A 9,617-nucleotide genomic window follows, 5' to 3' on the forward strand; every position below is an offset into this window, starting at 1 on the left:
TTGAATCATTAAAGATTAAAAAGATTAAGTCATTAAATTAGTTATTTTGAGTTATTAAAATAAATCTTTATTTACTTTTCTTAATTTTTATTGAGATGGTATATTCATTGACATAAAAAATTATCAACAAAATTTCTTTTTTTATTTAAATAACATAAATTGTTGATTACCTAACAACCCCACCCAATATAACAACTTTCACTTCGTTTGAATCCGGTCGACCGTTTTAAAACCATTTAATTCATAATGTAAAACACTAAGAAACACGCTAAAGAAACTATTCTATTCAATTTCACGACAATGAACTTGATGTTTAAGGTAAGCAATTTTTATTTATTTACATTTCTTATAAACATTTAATTTTTATCCCATAGATAATTATATTAATTTCCTTATTTTTAATTGTTTCATCAAATCCAATTAATTTGGTGAAAGATCTCGTTCAATTTAACGTTTTCGGGCACCCTTTTCTACACAAAGACTCCAAGTGGGATTTTGATCCAGAAGCGGGACATCGAAGATCGAGGCAATACCAAGAAATTAATGGTTACCATGGAGAAAAAGCCATAGAAAGATTGGGTTTGGGAATAGACGGTTATGATTTAGAACGATTAGAGAAGCAACGAGAAAGGGATAAAGGACAATTAGGTGGTGTTAACTACATAACAAAAGAGTTTTTATAAATTAATTTTGTATAAAATAAGAAATAAATAAGTTTTTGTTTGATCGATAAATCAATAAAGAGTGTTTCATTGTTTTTTGTAGCGATTTTTAAAAAGGGGTGAAATGGATAATTGCTGTAGTTTTAATTCCATTTTTAGTGGAATTATATCCGAAGAAAGGTAAGTCAATAAAAAAACGATTCGTAAATAAAATAACATTTTAATCTTTAGTAGTACTTCATTTGAAGATGACTCGCCATTTATTTGGTTTAAATTGTTAAGAAAAATTAATGACTTTTATTTAGATGCACTTCATGCGACTTTTAAAGAAAAATGTTACATTTTTGATCCGAAAAAAGTTAATCTTGAAAATGGATTGAATAAAGAAGAGTTTATAAAAGCAATTGATGAAGTTTTCGGTGAATTTTAATTAATTTTAACAATTTTAATTTAAATAAATTTTTATTTAAGGTGAATCAAAATATACCGCGGAATCAATTGCGATTTTCAATGAAATCGATAACAATGAAAAAGGAGAAATAACGTGGGAGGAGTTTTTAGATTTCTCTGAAAAACAACTTCGACATACAGTTGAAGCTAAATTAGTTTTAGGAGAACCCAAAGTTATTTGTTGTCCTCATTTAAAAGTAAGCAATTTTTTATAGTATTAAACTTTTACAAAATACTTATAAATTCCTCTATTTTTCATATCTATTTAACTTCCAGCTACTAGTTCAAGAACCATTGAATATTTATGCAGCAATTTTGTACACTTTTTATTTCAGTACCTACTCTTATCTCTTCTACAAATAAAAATTAACATCTCAACTTTTAGAGGTCTACAGTTTTTCCAAGTTACTAATTTATGTTGTATGAATGTAAGTTATATACAAGCAAATGATCTGATGGAGACAGAATCAGGACCATCAAATGCTTGTTTGTAAAAATTATGGGTTAGTTCTAAAACAAGGAAATTGCTTATTCAATAGGGACATCATTGATTGTTCCTTTTCCTAGATATGTTGCTCCTAAAGAATTAAAAACTAGTTATAGTCATACAAAATGTGCATACAAAAGAAAATATGATGGCCGAAAATGTACGAAACTGCAACAGCGTACGGCTAATAATTTTTCTAATTTTGAATTTTGAAAACACCTTTATTTTTATGACTTCAACATTTTGGTTTTATCCGTATCCAGAAATTGCTGCAAGCTAAATCTGAACTATCGAATAACTCTTTTCAGGACTACAGAATTCTAGACTTTCCAAGTTGTTAGGACGATTTTTAGAGACCTCGACTTTGAGATAATCCCAGAGAAAAAAATTGGAGAAATCAAATCTGGCGTAACCCATAAATATATTCTCTAAAGCCGGATTTATATTCGTCTGACGTGTCGTGTTGTGACGCGTCAGAACGGTATCGGTTGAATACATATACTATGGTGAGATTTATATTTGTGTGTCGCAATGTGTTGTGTCGCATCAGCAGCGATCCCGATGTCCGTCAGAGCAGTGGAGTGGGAAGTGACGCATAACGACAGATCAGACAAGTGTACACCTGTCTTATGACTTGTCAGATTTGCGTTTCTTCTTTCTTTCGATATTAAATTTAATTACATTTAACATTATCAGCATCGCTCTTAAGCTCTTTAACCAGGCCGTGAAATTCGCCATTAGCCTATCTCTTTCTGTTCACTGGATCTTCTCTCTTTTACTTTTTTTTAGAAGAGTTGCCAGTACCATAAAATGAATATCTTCTTCATAATTTGAATCAGAAGATTCATGGGAAAACATTATAGACCCACGTATGAACTCTCTGAGTGCTACGATTGTATTAATTCAAAATATCGCCAGAGTGCGTCAGAGCACAACATATAAATGTGAACACTAACCATTACGTCAGAGCGCATCACGACACAACACGTCAGACAAATATAAATTCGGCTTAAGGGATATCAAGTGACCAGAAAGTTGTGTTGCTCGTCACCCCATCCTGGTGAAACCATTCTCTAAATGAAGTCCTTCAAGGGTTGGTGTAAAAATATTCTCAATTATGTTCACATATCAATCAAAATTTGCCAAAATCGTACGATATACTACAATGCTGTCACACGATTACTATGATAAGAGCTCTGCTGGATTTTCCATGGATTATGGAGTTACTACAATAACGTAGGTTCTATATCAATGCTCTGTCATTCTGCTAACATGATCTCACCAACCCTTCTTTGCTTTTTGGTCCATCTAACAATATCCCGATGTGTGTCTGACGTATTCGTTTCGATGTCCCTTAACGTGTTAAAAGATTTTTCATCGTTCTTAGTCCGTTGGCCGGTTTTATGTATGTTGTGTTGCTGCTGATCAATTCTTTAATAGTTTCTAGAATGTCTGTCTACATTTCTCTTCATCAATAGTTCTAGTACATCAGTAAAGCATCAGTAGCCTCACCTTGTCGAAAGTTTAGGTGAGCTACTTTGTCGAGTGCAATAGATTTTTCTGTGCTCTGAAATATGAATATAGTATCGACTGTTGACCAATTTTATCGGAACCCCTGTTGTTCTTCGCTAATTCCTATGTATGACATTTCGTCGCCTATTATACAGAGTGCTCTAAAATTTTTCTTACAAACTTTTAGGACTTGTAGAGGGGACTAAGTATTTTGATGTGGCAATGATGTTCTGGTAAACTCGCTTCGTCACACCTGGTGTATCTGCAATCTGTTCTGCAGCGACCACAACCCCAGATCTTCTTTTGTCAGGGGTCAACTCTTCATGTCCAATAGAGTTAAATCCGGAAATCGTGGAGACCATTGCGATTAGACCACCTTGGCCTACCCATCTTTATCTGATTAGTCGGTCAGATGTTCATGAACATGAAGTGAAAAGAGGGTGCGCCGTCATGCTGAAACCACATGTGTTGACGGACGTTCCAATGCACAGCATCAAACAACACGTCCAATACTTGTTGTAGGAGGTTCAACTAGATAGGGCCCGTTACCCTGGATGGAAAAATGTACGGTCCAATCACATGACCATCTAAAATACCTGCCCACACATTGATAACAAATTTATGTTGGAATCCCAAGACACTCGTGGCATGATGGTTTTCGTCTGTCCAGACATAGCTGTTTTGAGAATTGAGGACAGAATCCCTAGTAAAATGACATTCCTTTGTGAAGATTGCGCCGTGGAAATAGGGCTCCTTGGTGCAGCGATCCAGAAACCACGTACAGAAATGTGTGCCAACGTGTGCTACAAAATCGGCTGGCAGTAATGAATGTATCCTTTCGAGATGGTATGGAGGTTGTTGTTCATGCAGAACATTGCTCGTGTACTCGTTGACAAGTTTTTTTCAACGTGATGCAGTATGCTTCATCCAATTCGCGAGTGTGGGGTCTCTGGTAGATGACGCAAATCTTTTATTACCTCGAGCTTCGTCATACAGAAGGATCATATCCATGTATTTTGCAAACGTGTACTCAACTATGATGCTCTAACACTGAAAGACACGTGAATGAAACTCAAACCAACTCCGAGAGGTAGGAGACGTCAATTGACATCATCTCATCTGACGCACCCTACGTCATGTAACTAAGCAAAACCTGTTTTCAAACGGAGTCCTAGAATTTTGTAAGAGGAATATTAGACCATCCTGTATATTATCTTTATTGTTAGTTTTGGTATTGAGGTCAGTTTAGGTTTATTTCTCGATAATAGCCGGGGAAACCCTTGTTTATCTTCTTAATGTCATCGTCACACTCTGTTCATTCTTGTGGAATTTGCTGGCGAGAAAGTATCTTGTTTCCTCCTTTTTTTTTATTTTTAACCGAAAACCGACAACAGCGGTGTTAGGCTACTCAATATGCAGGTGAACCTAAATAATTTGCTCAGATATAACAACTCCAGTATGCCGATCGCATCATTGTCTCAATTCATGAACAAGCTTATATGGATGAAACAGACATCTACGATCAGAGAATCAAAGCTCAATCTTATTTTCTCTCATTGCGTCAAAATTTTGTGATGTTCCTTTATTGATACCAATGAAATGGAAACTATTGGACTTACTACGTTCTACTTGTGTTTTGAAATGTATAGAATAATATATTGAAAAAGATGAGTATAAGCTATCTAAATTTAGTAATGGACTAAAAAAATTAGTCTGAAAGATTTTCTTCGAAATGTTTTAGTAGTAGTATTAGTATTTTACCTGGCAGAGGTATTTGCAGAAACCGCTAGGTATTGTACTACCAATATATCGATGCTGCCAAGCCAAAACGGCATAAACGATATTTACTGGATGTCCCAAGAAACATAAATAACTTTGCTTAACGTCCTAATGAAATAGGCATTTGGGCAAACTTTAGCGTTTGAAGTTGACACCGTTGGACAGCGTCGATATCATTAGAAAGCTCCACCAGAATCTACAAATATAGAATACCGAAAGATATCCAATAAATAAAAACTATGATTTATTGAACTTATTGAACTGATATTTTTCAAAATGGAATAGAAACGTTAGCCAAAAATTGCCATTAAATCAAATTTAAAGTAATACTTTGAAAGCTGGTTTATTATGGTTTAGCCAATTTACTTTGTTTTGGATAAAGTCAAAAAGAAATTTTTAAGTCTTTCTTGCTTCATTATATTACACTACACATTAATTGAAAAGCCTGATAGATTTTTTGATGCAAATTCAACTGCAGAATGTATATTCTCTACAAGTATTTGGATGTGGGCGCTTTCAAGACAATATTGTGCAATGATTGTAAACGCAACATTTTGTATTTTGTTGCGGTTTTGGCAGTTGATATCTTTATTGTTGTTTTTGCAGCTACGTCTTTAAATCTTTATTTACTTATAGACATTCTTTGGACGTTGATGGGTGTTGTTTTAACACCTCTTTGCAATGTCCCCGAATGTCTTTTTTCTAATAACACCGTCATAATCCACTTCTGCCTCAATGTGACTCTCCTCTTTCATGCTTATTAAATGCAAAACATTTACCATAACGATGTTTTATTGGCTTTTATTTAACAAATAAACTTAATTTTAAAAAATACGATTAAATCCAATTTTTCTTTTTTTCAGCGCGAAACAATTAATAAAATTCTTCCGTTAGAAACCAAAAATTATTTTTGTTACGCTTTAATTTCAAAACATGGTTGTGTTGGACTTTATGATGGCAACATGAACTTTTTATTATCTTATACTATTATTATGAATAGAGAAGACGTAGATAAATCCGATGATGAACGCCGGAGGAAAAAGAATCGTTGGATTACTGACGCAGTTTTTGCACCAAACCGCCAAATGTTTATTATTACCAACAGCACAAGAAGTATAACAATTTACGATGCTTCAAATTTACATCATATTCCATTATGGTTAATAATTGGATGTCCTTCGATTTTGACAGTAAAGCGAATAATCTAAATGGTGTTAAAATTAAATACAGCATTTTTTAGAGTTTATGTTTTTTGGATAAAAAAGTTAAACCGATTTTATACTCAGGAAATGAATATGGAGAAATTATAACGTTTGAATTTCATCAAAAAGATGATTTATTTCGAAAAAAACACAGCGATAAAATGTCTTTGTTCTACTGGGGAGAGCTAAAAAATGAAAAAGAATCAGTTTCGATTAAAAATTTGGGAAAAATACATCAAGGAGCTATCAATCACTTAAAATATTTTGAAAATACTGAATGTTTGTTAACTTGCAGTAAAGATTCAAAAAAATCTGTTATGATTAAAACAAAAATAAAAGAATACATTTTTAATGTTAAAAAGGTAAAAAAATTGAATATTTAATTATCTAAAAATGAAATTAATTTTTTAGGGTGTTAATTGTTGTTATTTAAGTAATAAATTAAAACAACTTATAACAGGAAGTGAAGATGGTAAAATCCATGTTTTTAATATCTTTGTAACAAAAAACCCCATTCAAATCATAAAATTGCATAAAACTGGAATTATTGATCTAATCATTTTAGAATGTAATAATTACTCAATTAGTTGTTCAAGAGATGGTTATTTAATCTTAATGGATTTAAAAGAATTCGTCCCACTTCAAACTTTGTGTATTCAATTTCAAGCTTTTAATGAATTGGGTAAAATAATCGAATGGGGTAAGAATTCTTTATGTCCCGGACCAAAAAGACAACAAACAAAAGAAAAAGAATTAAATTTAAACGAAAATTATGATGTTTGGGAACGAACAAATATTTTAATAACTTGTTGCAACAATTTGGTTTCTTTGGATTTACATTTTTTAGATGGCAAAATTAGAAATTTTGATTCTTCAGTTTTACCACCCCCACCTTTACAGAATAGCGTTTTAATCCCGGTTCATTGGAAAATATCTGAAGAAAAACGAGAGATTAAGTGGTAAATACAAATTTATTTCAAATTGGACTCATTAATTTACTTTTTTTTTACAGCGAAGTAAGTGAATGGGATGAGAACTTATCTGAACATATAAAATCTTTAGAATTTATTTTAAATAAAGATTTAATTAAGCCTGAAGATCGCAATAACATTAATTTTAAAATATCTCAATTAGAAGCAAAGAAAAATCAGGTAAAAATTAAAATATATACAGGATGTTTCACTTAAAATTTCCAAGCCAAGTATCTCTGGATTGGGTTGAGATATAACTTAAATAAATCTAAATAACTTCGGTTCTTAAGTATTGTTATTTTTCACTGTAGCCCCATATCAGCCCCATATATGGGCTGTGAACGGGAAGTACCACCATTCCAGAGCCCATATGTGGACTCTTCATCGATACAATTTTGAGGAGCTTTAGAGCTGTGGTCGTTGAAAGAACGTCATTTATTTGGACTTCACAGGACAGACCATAAAAAACACAAAAAGTGCTTTGACATGGAAAAAAATCTTGTTTATTTATTGAACAAAAGAAAACAATTATTACTAAATATTCTTATGAACCCTTTGGAAACATTCTAAACTAAACAATAGAGCTTAGTGCAAATATTACATATTTGCGATAGTTTTTTTGCTTTACTAGTTGCAGCTGCTGGTGTCTTGCCCTTCAGTCTATGTTCTATGTAGCAGCCTGCACATCCACGTCTAGTAAGTTTTTCATCTTTTCTATCCAGTAGTGTAAGGAAATGCTTCTTAGGGACAGTCAGCGGAATTACTCCTTGTGAAGTATCTGTAATTGAGCTACTCTCCGGCATAGCTGATGCCGGTAACCTTTATGCCGAATAGGTTTTTCACAATATCTGTTTGTGCCTGCAAAAGATTACATTTCATCTCCAAAAAGCATATCGAACGCAATTTTTTGTACCATCTCAGACTCTTGCGAACTAGTGAATAGCATATTGGGCTTCTGACGTTCATTTCACCCCTTGCACATCTGCATTGTTCATCTACGTGGCATGTAGATATCATGAGGACGTCCCTTTTGTCCTTCCATTTTAGGATAGTGACTTGGTTTTTTTGAGCAGCAATTTGCTCTCCTCTCTTCAGTTTCTTGTTTTAACCAATAAAGGCATGTCTTTACGGTTTTTTCCAAAGTCCTACAAAGATCAGTTTTAGGTTGAAGCAAGTAGTTAGCTAATGGTATACTTGTGTACCCATTATCTGCAACAATCATTCATTCTTCCAAAAGTTCTTTACACAGCTCGACAACAACGCTTCCAGGTTTATCTAGGTTAAAAATTTGGGGATCCTGGCCAATATAAACTTGTAGCCTTGTAAATCTTTACCCCGTACTTATGGGTTTTGTTTGGATTACACTGACGAATTAGTAGACGCCCTTCAAAAGGAACCATCGATTCATCCACAACTATGCTGTCTTTCGGTTAAAGGAGTTTTCTGCAATTTCTCAATACCATATCTATAACTGGTGTGACCTTCTACAAACGATCATAGGACATTTGTATGTTATGCATCAACGGATGATAAAAAATCGGGTCGAACTAAATGTGATTTTTATCATGCGGAGTTTGAAAGATTGAGATACTTGATTAAGCAAAAGTCTTTACAAGTAATGCTGAGCAGTCAGTGCGCTCTGATGCTCGTAGCTTCTGGAATTATATAAGGCATAAAACTATGAGTACACGACTCCCTGGTGAAATGGTTTCCTGAAAATCAAACCACGTATGCAATTTATTGGACAATCCTCAATCCCAAATAATCACTATGCTCTTCCTCGGTTATATTGTCCTCTCCATTCGATGAGTTTGACTCAGTATTTTCAAAATCACTCTCTTCTAATATTCTTTTCAATTCTTCGTCCGTATATTTTCCTTTTCGTCTCATTGTTGCTCACAATCTTATCAAAAGTATGTTACTTGAATAATATTGTTTGTAAAAAGGCGAAAAAACGTTATTGCGACAGCAAAAGAATTATAAAAGCTAAAAATGTAATCTGTGGACTCACAAGGCGATTTATTGTAGATTTTGTTTTAGGAGGTCCATATATTATGGGCTGTCAAAAAAACACCTTTTAGCTATTTATGTATATTTTATAACATTCTCATTCTCTAGCTTGGACTGTTAACCTGTTAAGAACTGAAGTCATTTGCGTACTCTAACAATAACTTCTTACAAAACTAAAATATCTCAACCCATTCTAGAGATACTTAGCTTGGTAGTTTTAAGTGAAACATCCTGTATATTGAAATCAATAATCGTTTTAAATTAACCAGATGAGAAGAGCTGTAGCTGAAGGAGCCCCTTATTTAGCTCTAGATTTACCTAATATATCAGAACTTCAACTTTCCCCCAATTTACCAATTCCAGATCAAAAGAAAATCCAGAGAATAGTCCAAAAATCTTATCGTTTACTCTCAGCAGCAAGTCAACGTTCAATAATTTTTTCATCTTCGTCACCATCATCTTCAAGTAGATCAAAAAGTCGAAGTAGTATAATAGAATTTGATTAAAATAAATATTTTGATTAAAAAAAATTTTTTTTTTCAAA

At 33.2% G+C, this 9,617-nt stretch overlaps 2 protein-coding genes across 2 annotated transcripts; both read left to right on the plus strand.

Annotated features, from left to right (window-relative positions):
* The first annotated feature begins 1 nt into the window (after position 1).
* On the plus strand, positions 2-756 carry LOC111419896 (uncharacterized). Its single transcript, XM_023052784.2, has 2 exons — positions 2-318; positions 375-756. The coding sequence occupies exons 1-2, from the start codon at positions 301-303 to the stop codon at positions 681-683; spliced, it is 327 nt and encodes a 108-aa protein (XP_022908552.1). The 5' UTR covers positions 2-300; the 3' UTR covers positions 684-756.
* Positions 757-786: 30 nt separating this feature from the next.
* Positions 787-9,596, plus strand: LOC111419835 (WD repeat-containing protein 64-like). Its single transcript, XM_071197185.1, has 8 exons — positions 787-842; positions 894-1,081; positions 1,134-1,309; positions 5,754-6,080; positions 6,131-6,454; positions 6,504-7,051; positions 7,105-7,243; positions 9,343-9,596. The coding sequence occupies exons 1-8, from the start codon at positions 787-789 to the stop codon at positions 9,577-9,579; spliced, it is 1,995 nt and encodes a 664-aa protein (XP_071053286.1). The 3' UTR covers positions 9,580-9,596.
* The last annotated feature ends 21 nt before the right edge of the window (positions 9,597-9,617 follow it).

This window comes from Onthophagus taurus, chromosome 7 (assembly GCF_036711975.1).
Source record: "Onthophagus taurus isolate NC chromosome 7, IU_Otau_3.0, whole genome shotgun sequence".
In the NCBI taxonomy this organism is placed as follows: Eukaryota; Metazoa; Arthropoda; class Insecta; order Coleoptera; family Scarabaeidae; genus Onthophagus; species Onthophagus taurus.

Bases quoted from the DNA above. Each gene is read 5' to 3' on its own strand.
- LOC111419835 (XM_071197185.1), top strand. From the start codon at position 787: ATGGATAATTGCTGTAGTTTTAATTCCATTTTTAGTGGAATTATATCC. The intron at 1,310-5,753 runs GTAAGCAATTTT...TCTTTTTTTCAG, and splicing joins TTTGTTGTCCTCATTTAAAA to CGCGAAACAATTAATAAAAT. The intron at 6,455-6,503 runs GTAAAAAAATTG...TTAATTTTTTAG, and splicing joins ACATTTTTAATGTTAAAAAG to GGTGTTAATTGTTGTTATTT.